Genomic DNA, 16,698 nt, shown 5'->3' with positions numbered 1-16,698 from the left:
CCCTTTCACGGCCGGGCACTGGCCTTCCCCAGGCTCCCATAAACCCACACAGTAGTCCCTGGGTTTCAGGTGCCTCTTTCCACCGTCCTCACAGTGCCTAGGAGGAGACACATTCGTGAGCAGGGTGGAGTGCAGCGTGTGTTCAGAAATGAGCGGCTGCCACTGTGCCTTAGAGCAGAGGGCTCCTGTGTTTGCGTGCAGGTCTGAGCACTCTAAGTCCAGGAGCATGACCTCCTGGCCCAGTGTGGTAAACTATAAGAATCAAGGGTGCTGGGGGAGCCCAGAGGAGCCCTGTGTCCCCCGTCGGGTTTCAGGAAAGACTTCCTGCAGGAGCAGTTCCTCTGGCCTTGGACTTCCCCCTGGAATGCGAATGCCGCCCTGACTTCACCTGGCCAAATCTGCCCACTGTCTGGTCCCGGCTAACATATCCCTTACTGGGCTAGGCCTCCACAAGTCCCCCGAATAAAAACCCCATGTGTTACTCTCCCTTCAACAGATTTTACTGATACTACATGAGGACCCCTCAGTTTGTCCAAGGGCCTTAGCGGGGTGTCAGGTACAGGGTAGAACCTCAGGGAGCAGCTGCCAAATACATGAAGGAAAACTGTGATAGCCTCTGACTAGGTGAGGATCCTGATATTCCAGGCTGGGGGGCCAGTGGGTGACCGTTGCATGGTGTGCTTTGGCCAGACTGGAGAGTAGGAGGTAGACACAGCCGGAGACGTGGCCGAAGTGGGTGGCAGGCTGAGTGGGTTTACAGGTTAAGGGCCCATTGTTATTCTGGGATTTCCAAGGATTTTGTTGAGGTCAATAAGAAAAAAAGCTTTGGGCTTGGAGGTAATGTGGCACAAGGGTGTTGTGTGGCTCAAGCACGATCAACAGAAATTACTTAAAGCTCCTGCACCTCCGCTTTAGACAGTATTATATTCAAACAATAGAAAGCAGTTAGGACAGTATCTGGCAGAGCTTTGTCCATGTCCAGTGACTCAGCAATTTTTATCTTATATCTGCAGCTTAGGCACAGGCTGGAAACTGAGGGTGTGATGGTGGTACATCTGCTCTGAAGGCTGAGGCCTGCTAGGAGTAACCCCTTTGCTATTTACCATGGAAGAAGACAAGTGCCTGCGCTGTTCTCAGCAGGAGGGCAGGAGGTGGTGTGGGAGGCTGCAGGAGCAGAGCTGAGCTAGGATATAAGCCTTGGGATCTGGGTGCACACCAGTCGTGAAAGAAAACCAGCCGTCCGGAGTTTCAGGCATGGTGGCTGAGAGGTCGCTAGCACCGTGAGCCGAGCCTTTGGTGACTGGTGGCCTTCCTCATGTCCCGACTTCTCTGTGTCTCCAGAGTCTCCCCAGGAACCTGCCAGTGACCATCATCTCTCAGAATTTCGGGGATGCCAGCCCCAGGACCAATGGTCGGGAAGCTGATGATTCATCCACCTCAGAGGAGTCCCCGGAAGACAACAGATACTTCCCACCCTACCACCCGCCCAAGCGCAGGATGAATCTGAAAGGCATCCAGGTGCTTGCCAAGCCGGGGTGCCATTGTCAGGCCTTAGGGCAGGGGAGGAGATCAGGAGCCCCTTCGTGCAGGTGGGGATGCAGCACTGCCACACGAGGCCCTGGCACATCCTTGACTCATTCCAGCCCTATCGACAGAGAGCCCGCTAGTTCAGGTTGTGTGTGTGTGTGTGTGTGTGTGTGTGTGTTGACCAGTTCTCCCATCTCTTATCAATGCAAGAGATGTGTAAAAGAGAGAGTGAGGTTGAATGAAATAAGCATAATTTCCAAATTCATTTGTGTATTCAACATCCTAAGTCTGGAGCACCTAGCACATGCTTATTAATATTAATTGCTGTGCTAGCACCATTCTGGGAGCTGGAGTTGCAGCAGGAAGCCCATCTGCAGGGCTCAGTAGCCAGTGGAGTCCAGGGCACCCTGCTGACGCTCCATGAGGAGCACGTGAGTGAGCGGAGCCATCTTCAATGAGAAGGGCGCAAGCACCGAGGCCTGACCACCTCCCACCCCTCTGCCCTGCCTGAACGTAGCAGCTGGAAGGCCAGGCAAGCCCCAGGCCCTTGGGAAATCTCTAGCAGCTAGTGATGAGAGTGGCCAGGCAGCTACTTCGTCCTTCCCTGAAACCCCCTGCTTCACATCCCAGGTTGTGCTCAGCCTAGTCACACTCCTCCACACACCTCCTTCCTCTCGGTTCTCGCCTTGCCTGAGCCACACTGCACTGTGTGCCCCAGGGGAGGCTGGTCTGCACGGCCTCGGCCCCAGATGGACAGCCCGTGCCTGCACAAGCCCAGAGACTCCGACTCAGGCTGCCGCGTGACGAGGGGCAGCCTAGGCACACCTCAATTTATTTTTTTCCTTAGCTCCGGTGACATGTGTCTGGGGCCTTGTTTGATTTGTGTCCTCTGTCTTTTTTCCCCTCCTCCCCTCTCTTTCAGCTGCAGAGAGCCAAATCCCCCATCAGCCTGAAGCAAGCATCAGGTTCTCAAGGTTAGTGAGACGCCCAGATCCCTCTCCTGTCTGTCACTCTGACTCTCTGGGTCCATCTGTTTCTCCCGTTGCAGCCATCCATCCTACGAGGTTTACATGGGACAGACCTGGGGGGCGTCATGGCGGTGGGGTGTCCAGATAATAATTAATGTTCATTGTCATGTCCAACTCAGGAGTGTCACCTCTGCTCCTCCCTGTGGATCTGACAGGGACTATTTCAGCTGAACTTTGCTGGAGAGCTGTGCCACCCTCCTCCCACACCTTTGGTCAGGCTGCCTCTAGGCTAGAAGGCTTCCAGTTCACCCAAAAGTCCCTGGCTCCCCAAGACATACTGTCTCCAGAATTGCTGTTATTTGTCCTTGCCTCAACCCTGAGAGTAATAAGGGTTTGCCCACGTGAACCAAGTGCCAATGCCACCAGTGCATGGAAGCACTTGCAGAGCCCAGGCCATGAGTTAAAAAGTGGCTTTGGAAACCCAGGTGAGAGGTCAGAGGAAGGTCACAGAAAGTTCTGCCAAGAAGGGAATGTTTAGACTGGGCTTGGAGAAGGGAGGATTCGGGCCAAGGGTCGTGATCTCCAGAAGAGCACCCCAGGCAGGGCCAGAGCAGAGCCAGGGTCAGGAGCCCGGCACTCTGCCCTTCTTGGGTGACTTCGTCTCTCCAAGGGGATAGGAGTGGGAGAGGGGCTGTCCAGATCTCGTTGTGGGTATTCCTTTAGACTCTGGTAGGCAGAGGAGGGGGACAGAGAAGATGATAAGTGTCACTCCTGACAGGTGTGCCCTCCCAGCTCCCAGTGTCCAGAGAGTGGGGCCCCCTAGCCAAGTCACAGAGACCCATGACATGGCCTGCCCAAAGCCCTGGCCCTGGCTCTGCCAGGGACACGCTGGGGAGCAAGACTAGGTGCTCCCCACCTTTAGGAGAAATTGCAGGCTGTCACCCGGAGAGGACAACCCCCAAGTGCCCACAGCCGCAGGGCCCTCAGATCCCTTCTCCTTCCCCCTGTTCTCTCTCGCCACCCGCCAACACCCCTCTCTGCCGCTCCTGCCGACAGAAAGGGGCCATGAGGAAGAAGGCACGGGCAGCAGCCCCAGCTCCTCCAGATCCCTGCCCATCACCAACTCATTCTCCAAGATGGTAAGTCACAGTTGCCCCCACCACTCCTCCATCCAGCTCAGAACCTGAGCCAGGGCCCCCCACTCTGTCTGCCCAGCACCCCTCTCTCCTGCCTACTTGGGACCTGCGAAGTCTCTCTGTTCAGGAGGTGGCTGCAGCCCAGGTCCTGCTTATGTTTATTTAAAGATGTTTCCACGGCTTCATGATGTATTTACACCTTCTTGCCGCCTCCTTTCCCAATTTAACACTTGGTGGGAGGAAGAGATGGGCCTCCGAGGGGCTGTAGCGAATTGCACAGGCGGCTGAAAATTCTGCTGCAGCGTCTCAGCCCCTGGCATCTCCGGCAGCCTGGGGAGGCCACGGCAGGTGGATGCAGGCTGTGAGCAGCTAAAGTCTCAAAAGCCCCAGAGCAAAAGCTCAACGATCCCTCCCCCAGCCCAGTGTCCCCCACACTTCTGCTTCAGCCCACCTGGGCCACACCTGACAAGAGACCCAACCACCAGATCTCTGCCGCTCCCCCCACCCAGCAGCAGAGGGCCTGGGATTAAAAATTCTAACCCCCGGGGGATGCTCTGGGAAGCTTGTCAGCTCTGCTTCCAAAATCAGGCCCTGGGGGAGGCAGAGATTTGATAATGAATGATTCCTGTCTGAGTGTGGCTCTGGGGGTGTGAATCCAAGGCTCTTACTTAAGGCCTCCTTTTAATGGGTCACCCTCCAGCAGCCATGCTGCTGGGGAAGACATCCTTTGCCATCGCCGCCACCAGGTCTCCAGGACCACATGGCAGCCAGGGGCTCAAGGCCAACACAGGTCTGGGGCCACGGAGCTCAGCTTGGGCTGGGTAAGGGACCGGTTCAGCTCCCGGGCCCCCGCCATTCCTGCCTGCACCCTCCCTGCCCCTCCAGAGGCAGCGAGCAGGTGTTCAAGCAGATGTGCACCAGACTACGGTGCAGCCGCTACGGGCGGAGCACCAGCGTTCTCTGGCCAAGGCCAGCTTGCTGCACCCACACCGCCTGTGTCAGAGGTCTTAAATTTGGCCCCAGAATATATAATGTTTCTGAGCGCGGAGGCACAGGTATGTAGACAGCCAGCACCTGTGACCCATCTGGGTGTGTGTTTGCAGCAGCCACATCGGAGCCGCTCCAGCATTATATCCATCATGGCTGAGCCCCCAGGGAATGACTCCATCGTCAGACGCTACAAGGAAGATGCCCCCCATCGCAGGTGAGGGACAGGTGACAAGCGGGAGGAGGCGACGCCTCTACCACGTGCTTGTGCAGACCTCTGCAACCCTGAAGCAACTGGGATAGGATGGTGGTGCCCATTTCACAGGTGGGCGACTGGGGCTCAGGGCGGGCTATGGCTGCCCCAGGGTCACCCGGTAGGTATCAAATGATGAAAACTGTGATGCTCCCAAATCAGTTTCTTCCATCCCTGGGCACAGGGCTTGGCTTTTTCTGCAAAAGAGAGAGAGGGCCCATGAATGGTCTCCCCAAACCTGCTTTCCCTCCCCACTCCCACCTCTTGGAAATCATCATTGACCCAACAAAGAAAATGCCTGGGCATCTAGATGTTTCCAGTCAGCCAGGTATTTAGCACATCCCTTCAAAGTCAGAGATGATTGCGTGGTTTCCGTGAGGACCCAGAGCGAGGCGCTGGCGGGCTCCACCTCTCTGGCCCTGCAGAGCCTGGTCTGGGCATCTCGTTCACCAACCTGGGGACGTGTCCCAGGCAGCTTTCTCAAACCACGTGTGGCAGCTGCTCCGAGGCGGCATCCCCCTCATTGCTCTGGTGAGAACCACACATGGGCAACTTAGAGCTCTCAGAACACAGTGATGCCGCGCCCCATCCAGTCTTCTGAAGGGGTGCTCAGCTGTGTACTGCCCATTGAACACTTCAGGATCCATCCAAGTAGAAGTGGATATTAACTATCTGTCAAAGAAGAAGAGCGAGTAGGAAGTAGAAGATGGAGCTGTCAGCAACCCTTCCTTAAGCCCCCGCACGTAGCTAATGCATCCTCCCAAGCCTGCCAGGTCACCCCACTCTCCAAGTAGAGGGCCCATCTTCCATTAGCCCCTTGCCCTTGACCCACCTGCTGACTTTCCTGTCAGCACCCCTCCTGCCCAGAAACAAGGTGTTCCAGAAGCTAGAACATTCCAGAAGCTTGCCCTCCCTTGACCACCCGCACACTCATGAGATCTCCCACACACACTTGTGCTCCCTCCGTGCCTCCCTTGTGTCTTGCAGCACAGTTGAAGAAGACAATGAGAGTGGCGGATTCGATGCCTTAGACCTCGATGGTAGGTACCCTGAAGATCTGAGTGGTGTTACAAGTATGGCAGGTGCCTGCCATCCAGCAGGAGCAAGGCCACATCTCACACAACCAGACACCCCACCCCCAGGTGGATGGAGCCTGGCACGCAGTCAGCCCTCAGCAACCATGTGCAGTGGATTTGGAAAGTGCTGCGTGTGTACATGGACGTAAAGTCTCTCCCGAAGCACTCTGAAGAGTGTGTCCTTTGTAGGCAGGAGGGATCATCCAGCTGCTGAGTGGGGAGTCAGGCCTGCGTTTTGAAACAATGGCGCTCATGATCTTAGTCAAGTGCTGTGGAAGTCCTTGCTTGTGTCCCTGATCCAATTTAATCAACTCTCAAAACTCCTTTCAGAAATGCTATTCCTGTTTTCAATTTGCAGATGGAGACCCTGGAGTCTTAGTGAGATTAAGGAACGGTAGTCCGGAGCAGGGACTAGAAGCAGGGACACTCTTAAGAAATTCATGGATTAAGCTGTAAACCAACCTGAACCTCACTCGAGTGCTGGGAATGAGGGGGGAGCCTGGTCGAGGGGGTGGCGATTAAGGTTTTTCTTCATGCCCTGCAATTTGAGGTGTGGTCAGGCCTGCACTAGGGAGCCAGGAATTAGTAGCCAGAGCTGGGATTGTGGAGGAGGATATCCCCTTGGCCCAGAACATGCAGAGAGCCAGAACTGAATGCTCAGCTCCAGAGAGAGAGCATGTGTGGATGCCAGCCACTGCCCCTTGCAGCTCAGAAGCTAGGTTCAGCCCAGCATATGGCAAGATCCCACAAATGCCAGGCCTTATGCTGGTACATAGGACTCAAAGATTCTGTCCCCAGATCCTTGCCTTGGCAGAGACCATGGGTCAGTGGTGAAGACCAGTTGGGATGTGCAGATCTGGGGGGGGGGGGAGCATCTGATGGGGTGAACAGAAGAGGGGACGGAAAGGACTCGGGTTCCTCTTGAAATGTGGCAGTGTCCTCTGGCCCCTACAGAGCCAGCAGCACAGAAACTGATTCAGAATCCCCTGGGTGTGGCTGCCAGCCCCCTGGTTCCAGGGTCCCCCCCACCCAGCCTCCGCCCCTGGCCAGCTCAGACTGCCAGTGGAGAAAATGAAAGATTAGTGACTTTCCTTAATTGGGGACCATCAGAAGCTATCAAGTGTTAAAGAGAGGTTAGCACCTAATAGAGGTTAGGTAATGAGAAGAATTGAAAGAGTTTTGGAAAGAGGAGAGCCGGGAAGAGAATTCTGGGCAGCAGTCCAAAGCATTTTGCAGTGTCGGATAAATTCCCTGTGCAGAACAGCCTTTGTTATCAGCCTGGAGCAGGGTTTGTAGGTCCTGCAGCCCAGCTGCCTGCGCCATGTGGAACGGGCATCTCCCCCAGGGGCTTTGGGGTCCCACCAAGTTGGGGTGAGAGAGAGCATCTGTGTTGTCCACATTCTGCTCTTCCTGCTTGTCCCTGCCCGTTGCAGAGAAGACCATGACCACTAGTGGCCTGGGCTCGAAGGTGGCCCCAGGATGAAAACACAGAGACACAATCCCAAGACAGAACGAGCGACCGCTAATGGAGACCCCTGACCTTAGCCAATTCCCAACACACAGAAAGGGGATTTTTCAGTCCAGGCTGCTGGCCACAGCTGCTCCTAAGAGGAGACCCTTAGGAGCAGGGAAGTGCAGATGCTCCCCGCCCTGGGGGCCTCGGAGATCAGCGACTCTGATGCAGTCACACCGTTTGCTGGCGCTTCTCCAAGCCTTTCTCCCCAAGGGGAGCACTTCTGGGGAGGCAGACAAGGAGGAGCAGGGGTCAGAGGGCTGACCTCCTTCCGTTGGCCACCCAGGACGTCCAGGGCCCTTTCCTTTGCAGATGACAGCCACGAGCGCTACTCCTTTGGACCTCCGTCCATCCACTCTTCCTCCTCCTCCCACCAGTCTGAGGGCCTGGACGCCTATGACCTGGAGCAGGTCAACCTCATGTTTAGGAAGTTCTCTCTAGAAAGGTACCATGGTCGTGTGGGAGGGGAAAGCGGAAGTGAAGGGCAGGGACAGTGTAAAAGCCATTCACCCCTAGAGCCTACAGAGGGGACAGTCCATGACACCCCACAGCCTCTGAAAATCAGAGTCATAGCATCACTTCCCCTGACCCCAAAACAGGTCCAGAAAGGAAAGGGCTTACCTGGGGCCACACAGCATGTGGAAGCAAGGAAGTGGGCCCCCAGGTCCCCTGTGACCCCAAAATCGGTGGGCTGCACCACTGGGGTGGGAGAGAGCAGAGTAACTCACCAAGGAGCAGGTGGGCGGGATTTGAGTGGTCAGGCGGGGGGGCCCCTGGCATCCGGTGACAGCAGGAGGCTCTGCCACCCAGACCCCTTCCCCCTGGCGTGTCCTGGTAGACCTGCCCTGAATGGAGCTGCCTAACCACTGCTTTCTTCCCCAATCCAGACCCTTCCGCCCATCTGTCACGTCCGTGGGGCACGTGCGGGGTCCCGGGCCCTTGGTGCAGCATGTCATACTGAGCGGCGACAGCCTCACCTCCCAGTTCAGCCTTCTGGGAGGCAACGCAAGCGGGAGTTTCATCCACTCGGTCAAGCCGGGCTCGCTGGCCGAGAAGGCCGGCCTCCGGGAGGGCTACCAGCTGCTGCTGGTGAGAGGCTGGGGCTGGGGGAGGCGGCAGCCAGCGTGCCCAAGGCTTTTCCTCTTTCCTCTACATCTGCTGACCCCGTGACCCTACACCTTGCCTCCGGCTAGCAACTCCAGCCAGGAGTCACAAGCTGGACAGTGGCCTGGCCCTCAGCCGCTCGCCAGTCCCACGCTGGCCTCCTCCCCTCCTCCTCGCTGTTTCTAGAGTCTGCAGGCATGGAGCTGCCTAACTCCTTTCTCCCTCTACCCAGACGCTTCCACCCATCTGTCACATCTGCGGGGCGCTGGGGGGCCGTGCAGCTGAGCACAGCTCCAGGTGGCCATGGAGGCAGGCGTGCTCGGTGCAGTGGGAGGCTGTCTGCCCTCTGGGCGCGCCGAGCTGCCGCGGCTGGGGCAGGGACGTTCTTATGCCCTAGTGGAACAGGCTCACCCTGCAGCTCTGCGGCCTGTGGAGTCTGAGAACAATGTGTCTTTGATATCTAGCTAGAAGGCTGCATCAAAGGCGAGAGGCAGAGCGTCCCCTTGGATGCGTGCACGAAAGAGGAGGCCCACTGGACCATCCAGAGGTGCAGCGGCCCCATCACACTGCACTACAAGGTCAATCATGAAGGTGAGACCGCCAGACTCACCAGCCCTTGGCCAAGGCCAGCCGCCAGGGGCAGGGCCCAGGACAGGTCTTCCCCACCTCGCTCCCGTGTTCAGTCCTGGCCCTGTGGGTGGATGTCACATCAGGTATGGGGCAGCAGTAGGGAAAGGCAAGGAAACAAGCCCACTCCCGGGGCTGCCCAGCCACAGCGGACTGCCGTGTCCAGAGGAGGAGGCAGGGCCCCACGCGATGCCCACAGCCCTGCCCAGTCCGCTCACCCTTCTCCCTGCCAGATGGAAGTTTGCTGCTTCTCTCGGGCTTCCAGGCCCCAGCAGCGTGACTGTGGCTCCGGGGTGGCCGCTCTGACACGGTGCCCCCCCAGCCAGATCACAGGCCCTTGCAATGTGGGCTCAGCTTCCACACAGCCAGGCCTCACCCTCCCTGCCTGTCTGCCCCCAGCAAAGGCATCCTTCTGCCTCCCCTTGCTGGGCCAGGACTCCTGGGCAGTGAGCACCGAGCTTGCACTTGCATTTCCTAAAGTCTGAGTTCTCATTCTCACCCCTAGGTTTCTTCCTGCCTGTTCCTCTCCGCAGCTGGATCTTATTTTTAACCACCAGGGCTCATGAATGTTTCAACAGAGCATAAATAGCCACTTTCTCTCTAGTCGCTCCCCACTGCCGCTTGCTCGCCCGCACTCCTTCCGGCGAGCCTGGTCGGTGCAGATGATAAAGATGCTCTGTCCCTAAACACAGGACCCAGCCTCCTGCTCGCGGGCAGGCCCCTCCTCTCATCCAGGCCTGGCTTTTCAGCCCAGCAGAAACCCTTGGGCAGTGCCCTGCCCGCCAGCCAGCAGCACCCAGAACACAGCATGCACATGACCCCCTCTCCCCGCAAGTTGTGGGGCTGCATGCCTGCAGCATGGCACATGATGGGAGCAGGTTCCTCACCCCAGTGCAGTCAGCAGGGCCCTGGCTTCCATGGCAGAGCGTGGAGCAGTCACGGCTGTCTCCCATCAGACACACCAGTGCACAGACCATTGGGGCCCTGGATAGAAAGCAAAGCTGGACGCCAGCCGTTACCCTTCCCGGTAGCCACAGAGGGCCCAGGGGAGAGTACCCAGATGGCGATTACCAGGCATATACCTTCGTGAAAATTTATCAAGCTGAATCCTTAGGAAGGTCTGCTGTTCCTGGATGTGAGCTAGGCATCAATTAAAGGGGGAAAAATTCAAGAACCGTGCAGTGGTGGGAAGATGGAGATGAAAGCAGAGCTCCAAGATTTGTTGCAACTGGGCACAGAATTAGCTCTGAGCTTCTTGGCAGCCAAGACAAAAAGGGGCCCTCATCAATGGCACCGTCCTCATTCACCCGGAGGCCCAAGGTTTCCCCAGCAGGAGTGCTAAGGGGAACACGTCCCAGGGCAGTGGCACCGAGATTTGCCCCAGAGCTGGCTCTGCCAGGGGAGCCTGCCACAGCGGGGCTTCTGCTCCTCCCCACTCCACAGGGTACCAGAAGCTGCTGAAGGACATGGAGGAGGGCCTGATCACCTCGGGGGACTCCTTCTACATCCGGCTCAATCTGAACATCTCCAGCCAGCTGGATGCCTGCTCCATGTCCCTGAAGTGTGACGATGTCGTGCACGTACGAGACACCATGTACCAGGACAGACATGAGTGGCTGTGTGCGCGGGTCGACCCCTTCACAGACCACGACCTGGACATGGGCACCATACCCAGCTACAGCCGGTGAGGCAGGCACTGGAGTGGGCCGAGGGGCCACGGGGGCACCGAGAAAGAGCACCTGTCCTCTCGGAACAGTCAGGTCCCCACTCCCTCCTCTTCCTTGAAGGCTTCCTTGCTCCCAGGAATGTTGCTCTGAAATCCCATTGTTTCACTAAATCCCAGAGGACCCTCTCAGCTAGCTCAAGACAGCTTGGACAATTTTAGGCTCCTTCTCTTTAGCTGATCCTTTTATTCCCAAAAACTCCTCCCCCCCAAATCATTACCATTTATTTAGCAGTAACTGCCAAAGCCAAGCGCGCACCCCCACCCCCCTCCTCTCCGGTAGACATCCAGGCTTCTGGAAAGGTGCCATAGCCAGTGCTGTCAGAGTCCAGCCATGCAAGGGCCAGCAGGCCAATCTGTAGACCAGGAATCAGGCTCAGAGACGTGGGGGACTGCCACAGCATCACCAAATGTCAGCGGCAGAGGAAGACAAGCAGCGTGCCCCGGGGCCCATTGCTCACATGTGTACAGGGTCTCTCCTCCTCCCCCGCACAGGCCTGAGACCCCATCCCTGCATCCCTTCTCCCCTCCCCAGAGCCCAGCAGCTCCTGCTGATCAAGCTGCAGCGCCTGATGCACCGGGGCAGCCGGGAGGAGGCTGACACTGGCCACCACACCCTGCGGCCACTCCGGGTAAGTCACCCAGTGGTCAGCTCCAAAGCACCACTGGGGCCTTTTTCGGAGGGCCACAAGTGGAAACCATTAATCTCATTGGGACGATGGACTGCAGTGGGCTTACTTCCTCAAGAAGGGGTCGCCCCACCCACAGAGGCCCCCTCTGGGCCTTCCCCACCTCTGGCCTCAGCCCTCCCCGCCGATGTCCACATCCCTGGTTCCTGGCTGCCTGGTTGCACTCACGTGTCCTACCATGTCCAGCCTGGTCTGACTGATTGACAAACTGATTTCAGAACACGCTGCAGCCCGAAGAGCCACTTTCCACCAGTGACCCTCGGGTCAGTCCCCGCCTCTCTCGAGCAAGTTTCCTCTTTGGCCAGCTCCTGCAGGTAAAGCTCTCCAGAGAGTCTACTGACTTTTCAATCTCATGTTACGGCAGCTCTGCCCTCTGCCTCCGGAGAAGAGAAGGTTGTGTCAAAATAGCACTGCTTTGTGTTTGTATCCCACTTGCAACTTTTCACAGAGCCTCACATCTCCCATCCCATTTTATCCTCACAATGACAGGTCGGTAGACAGTCTCTGCACCTGTTGGAAGCGAACCCTGCTTTCATAAAAGATGTGAGGAAACTTATGACTAGAAGAACTTAAACTTGCTGTTAAAATATTAATAGAAAAATCAGAAACAGTGTATCAGCAGAGATAAACAAACTTTCCAGATACCCAGGTCAATTTGACCCCTGGGATTGAGCACTAAATTTATCTCTGAGCATCCCAGCAGCCAAGGGAAAAAGGGAAACTCAGTGAAGTCTTTAAATCTTATCTGACCACAGAAACATTTTAGCTATTTGGGACTGGAAAGAATTTTGCTTTGTACTTAATTCTAAAAGGGTATATTTTTTGGCATGAAACATTATACAAGGAACATTAAATAGCACAGTGGGTGATATCTTGAAAAGTGATTTCACATAAATGCAAAAGCATTCTGTGTGGCCATGATCTGTCACCAGTTGACAAAAGGTAAGGAAGTAATACTGGCATGTAGCCCTATGAGCATGTCCCTGTGTGGGTGCTGTGCTGATTAGCCCCCCGCAGAAATAGTTTGGCATTCCACTGCTCTGTCCTGATGTTGGGACTCAGGAAACCCAAGGAAATGTCTCGATGGTATGATAAAGCCCAGAACAGGTAGCAGAATGTCACTTACACAGAGGAAGGGAACACTGGGAAGACTAAGTTACTCCTGAAGGCAGGGTCTTGGGCAGCCAGACATCCCTGTGTGAGAGTCTAACACCTTGAGCATCTGGGCGATGCAGAGGCTGGTTGGCCACAGAGTCAGGCTGAAACCGTGGGTTGTCTTCCCTATGGGAGGAAGGCATGGAGAGACTCAAAGTAGCCTAAGGTATATGGTGGGAACCTGGGTTCTGGGCCCACCACTGGATATCCCTGGCTCATAGAAGGGAGCACGGCGCCCCCAGAAGACACAGAAAAGCCAAGGCAGGGAGTAGGGGGCAGGACTTTGGCAGCTATGCAGCTCAGATCCTAGAGAGTCAGCAGGTGGAATTGCTGAGGGAGAGCTCCTGACCAGCCTCCAGCAGGCCTCACACCCTCTTGGAGAAGAGAGCGTGGTTGGTTGTTTACTTACCTATCTGCTAATGGCATCTCCCAAGCAAGGCCTCACGTGACCTGCTAGTCACCTCCTGTTTTCACGGGGGACATCACTGACCCAGGGCAGGTCCCAGGGGGCTGGGAGAGCTGGGATTGAACACGTCTTCAGCCCGCCCCATCTGGGTCAAGCTAGGAGCCAAGCAGGAGAAGCAGCCCCCTCCACCTGCTCGGTCCTCTAGTTCGTCAGCAGGTCTGAGAACAAGTACAAGCGGATGAACAGCAGCGAGCGTGTCCGCATCGTCTCGGGGAGTCCGCTGGGGAGCCTGGGCCGGTCCTCGATGGATGTCACGAAGCTCCTGACTGAGAAGCAGGAAGACATGGCACTGAGCGCCACCCTCGGGCCTGGGGGCCGCAGAGGTCTGGGGAGTCATGAGGGTTCTGGGGAAGGGAGACTGGGATTTCTGCCCCCTCAAAAGGGAGAGTGCCACCAGGAAAGGCGCCAGGGGGTCTGTCCAGCCTCATCTGGGAGGACCAGACAGCCTGCAGGGGTGGCATCCCTGCCAGGCTTACCCATAACGAACGCTCACGGTAGCCAGTTTGAGCCCAGATGCCTTTGTTAATTGGAGCCGTTTGCTGTGAAATGTTTCCTTATTGATTTCTCTCCCCACTGAGTGCCTCTTGCCATGTATCAAGCAGGCGAGAGGCTTGTCCCCACTCCGTAAGGGGACTAGACACGGCTGCTCACTGTCCTCAGGTGCACCCTTCCCTCGCCCGTCTGCTGTTGTCCAGCTCCTACTGGGCCCCTCCTCCGAGCAGCCCTCCTTGACTATCCTGCTCCAAGCCCCTTTCCTGAGGACTCAGCAGCATCTGAAGTGACCAGTCTGCTTCTTGCCCGTGGCATGTCTGCCTCCCGCCGCCACCACCCTTCCTACCCTGTGAAGCTCCAGGAGGCAGGCTGCCTTGTGCTTTTCTGCCATCACACACCTCCCTGGGCAGGGCTGGCCAGCAGTTACTTTGCAGATGATTCCTCAGCCTTGTGCCACACCCACTGAAAAGTTTTCAAGGCTCTGTGGGGTCAAGGCAGCAGGTGGCTCACAGCCAGCCTTTTCCTGTCCCCTCCCAGAGCTGGACCCTGACAGTGAGCTCGGCAAGAACCTCAGCCTGATCCCCTACAGCCTGGTGCGTTCCTTCTCCTGCCAGCGCCGCCGGCCCGTTCTCTTCACACCTACCATGCTGGCTAAGACGCTGGTCCAGAAGCTGCTCAACTCAGGGGGTGCCATGGAGTTCACCATGTGTAAGCCAGGTGAGTGCCCCACAACTGCTCCAGGGAACCCCCCACAACCCCGCTCTGTGCAGGAAGGAATGGCTGTGCAGCCTCCTGGCCTGCTGTGGACAGCAAGGGAGTTTGCCAATCACATTTCTATCCCCCTCCTCTCGAGGCACAGGGGCCCTCATGAAACGCTCCAGGAGGCAGGGATGACAGGCCTTCCTTTCCCCACTTGCCCTGAGGGTGACCTTGAAGGCCACAGTGTCATCCAGTAGACTCAAGCTGGGACCCACACTCTGGACCGTCACGTGAAGGCAACCCACCCCCATAGCTGGGGGCGAGAGGGGACAGCTGTAATACCAGCCTCTCAGGCAGAGTTCTGGGCCCAGGCCTGGCTGTGCACTAGAATCAGCCTCAGCAGCGTCTGCATTAGTACTCAGTGTCCAAGTCCACCCTGACCAATGGACTGCCCAGCAACCAGAGTAATTTTTCATTGTGGTAAAATAAGCATAAAGGTAATCCTTATCATTAGTCAAGTGTACCCTCCAGCGGCACTAAGTACATTCACATGCAACCATCACCACGTCCGCCTTCAGGACTTTCCCTCTAACGAAAACAGCACCTATTACACATTCGTCTGCCTCCTCCTCAGTCCCTCCCCACCCCGAGTAGCTGCTGTTCTACTTTCTGTGTCTATGAACTTGACCCTGGGAACCATAGTGCGGGCTCCCACAAGCTTGCCCTTTGTGCCTGGCTTCTTCACCTAGTGTGACGGCCTCAAGACTCACCGCATTGAAGCATCTTAATAGCAGAATGTCCTGTTCGTGGCTGAATAGTATTCCGCTGTGTGAGTGGGCCACGTTCGGGGTACCCATGCATCCACTGATGGACATTTTCACTGCTTCCACCTACTGGCGAGGGTGACCAGTGCTGCTGTGAACCTGCCTCCTAAGTTCCTGCTTTCACTTCTTTTGGGTGTGGACTCAGAAGTGGAATTGCTAGGTCATAGGGTTATTCTGCTTGTTGTTGTTTATTTTAAACCGCTACCCCCTTTCCATAGCAGCTACACCATTTCACATTCCTGCCAGAGTACACCAGGGCTTCCCTTTCTCACATCCTCACCAACAGTTTCTTTTCCGTTTGATTTGTCAACAGTAGCCACCGCAAAGGGTGTGAAGGAGAGGTGTCAAGATTTTAAATCTACTTTTTGCAGCACAGTTTAATACAATGACAGGCCCCCAGTGCAGCCCAGCAAGTTTGGGCAAAGCAGACACCCAGCAGCCACTCCACAGCCAGGACACAGAACACTGCATCCCTCCAAGTTTCCCTGTGCCCCTCGCTCCAGCCCCCGGTCCCAGGCATCAGTTGATCTGCTTTCTGTCGCTCAGTTTGCGTTTTCTACAATGTTCTATAAAGGGAATCATGGGGTCTGGCATCTTCTGTATCTGGCTTCACGCATGCTGTTGCTCCTGGTGCTGAGCAGCATGCTGCTAGTTTTCTCGGACCTTCCTGCTGGCTCTTCCGTGGGGCCACGTCTGTGGCCCAGCCGTGATCAGCATTCCCTACCGTCCGGGCCCAGATCAGAACCCCGTAAGCATGAGCCCCTGCTGCTGTTGCTTACCTTTATCAGGGAGCCCTCACACCTGTGATTCCCAGGTGAACAAGTTCTAGCCGCTGCTGAGCTCTCCAGGGACGCCACCTGCACCCCACCATGTCCCATCATCTGTAGCTTAGGCCCCGACAGCCACACCCAGGAGGGCTGCAGCAGGCAGCACAGCTGGCTGGAAGGACCAGTCATGCTCTCTGAGGTCGTCTTCAGTTCAGCCCTGTCCTGCCCCTCCCCGTCTGCTGTATCCTTTGGGGCAAGTAAGCCTCTGTGTCTCTTCACTTGCAAAGCCGGATAATGGCAGCTGCTTCCACAAAGGCCAGGGCTCATGGATGGACAAAGGCTGCCCAGGGAGGGGAAGCAGGGGGACCCCACACCTCCCTGAGCACCCACCTCCTTTCTTGGCATGACCGTCCCAATCCTCCCAAGTCCAGCTGTGGGACACAGAAACCTTTGGAGCTTGTGCACATCTATGGCCTTCTACCAACTGACCCCTGGGAAGCAACAAACCCCTAGGGAGGCTCCAGGAGAAGGGCCTCACCGCTGCCTGGGTGCCGAGACTTTCAGCTAGTCCGGCTGGGTGATGAAAAGCCTGCTTTGGGGATCCCCCTTGCCACCTGAATTGACATGCCCATTCCCCCTGGGTGCACTCACAGCTGGGTGGCCTGCAGCCTTCCTCCTGCCCCCCAGAACAC

At 56.6% G+C, this 16,698-nt stretch overlaps 1 protein-coding gene across 1 annotated transcript in view; it reads left to right on the top strand.

Annotated features, from left to right (window-relative positions):
- CARD11 (caspase recruitment domain family, member 11) overlaps positions 1-16,698 on the top strand; it is a 35,941-nt gene that overhangs the window by 14,086 nt on the left and 5,157 nt on the right. The window contains exons 9-21 of the mRNA XM_004691916.2: positions 1,342-1,518; positions 2,450-2,501; positions 3,552-3,634; positions 4,735-4,835; positions 5,859-5,911; positions 7,773-7,905; positions 8,348-8,549; positions 9,029-9,155; positions 10,635-10,875; positions 11,450-11,546; positions 11,822-11,917; positions 13,370-13,510; positions 14,256-14,433. Of these exons, the coding sequence (XP_004691973.2) occupies positions 1,342-1,518; positions 2,450-2,501; positions 3,552-3,634; positions 4,735-4,835; positions 5,859-5,911; positions 7,773-7,905; positions 8,348-8,549; positions 9,029-9,155; positions 10,635-10,875; positions 11,450-11,546; positions 11,822-11,917; positions 13,370-13,510; positions 14,256-14,433 (1,681 nt within the window). The remainder of the gene's footprint in view (positions 1-1,341; positions 1,519-2,449; positions 2,502-3,551; positions 3,635-4,734; positions 4,836-5,858; positions 5,912-7,772; positions 7,906-8,347; positions 8,550-9,028; positions 9,156-10,634; positions 10,876-11,449; positions 11,547-11,821; positions 11,918-13,369; positions 13,511-14,255; positions 14,434-16,698) is intronic.

The sequence above is a fragment of the Condylura cristata genome, unplaced genomic scaffold (genome assembly GCF_000260355.1).
Source record: "Condylura cristata isolate star-nosed mole 26May11 unplaced genomic scaffold, ConCri1.0 scaffold00032, whole genome shotgun sequence".
NCBI classification, from domain to species: Eukaryota; Metazoa; Chordata; class Mammalia; order Eulipotyphla; family Talpidae; genus Condylura; species Condylura cristata.
This window is presented reverse-complemented; position numbering and strand designations above follow the sequence as displayed.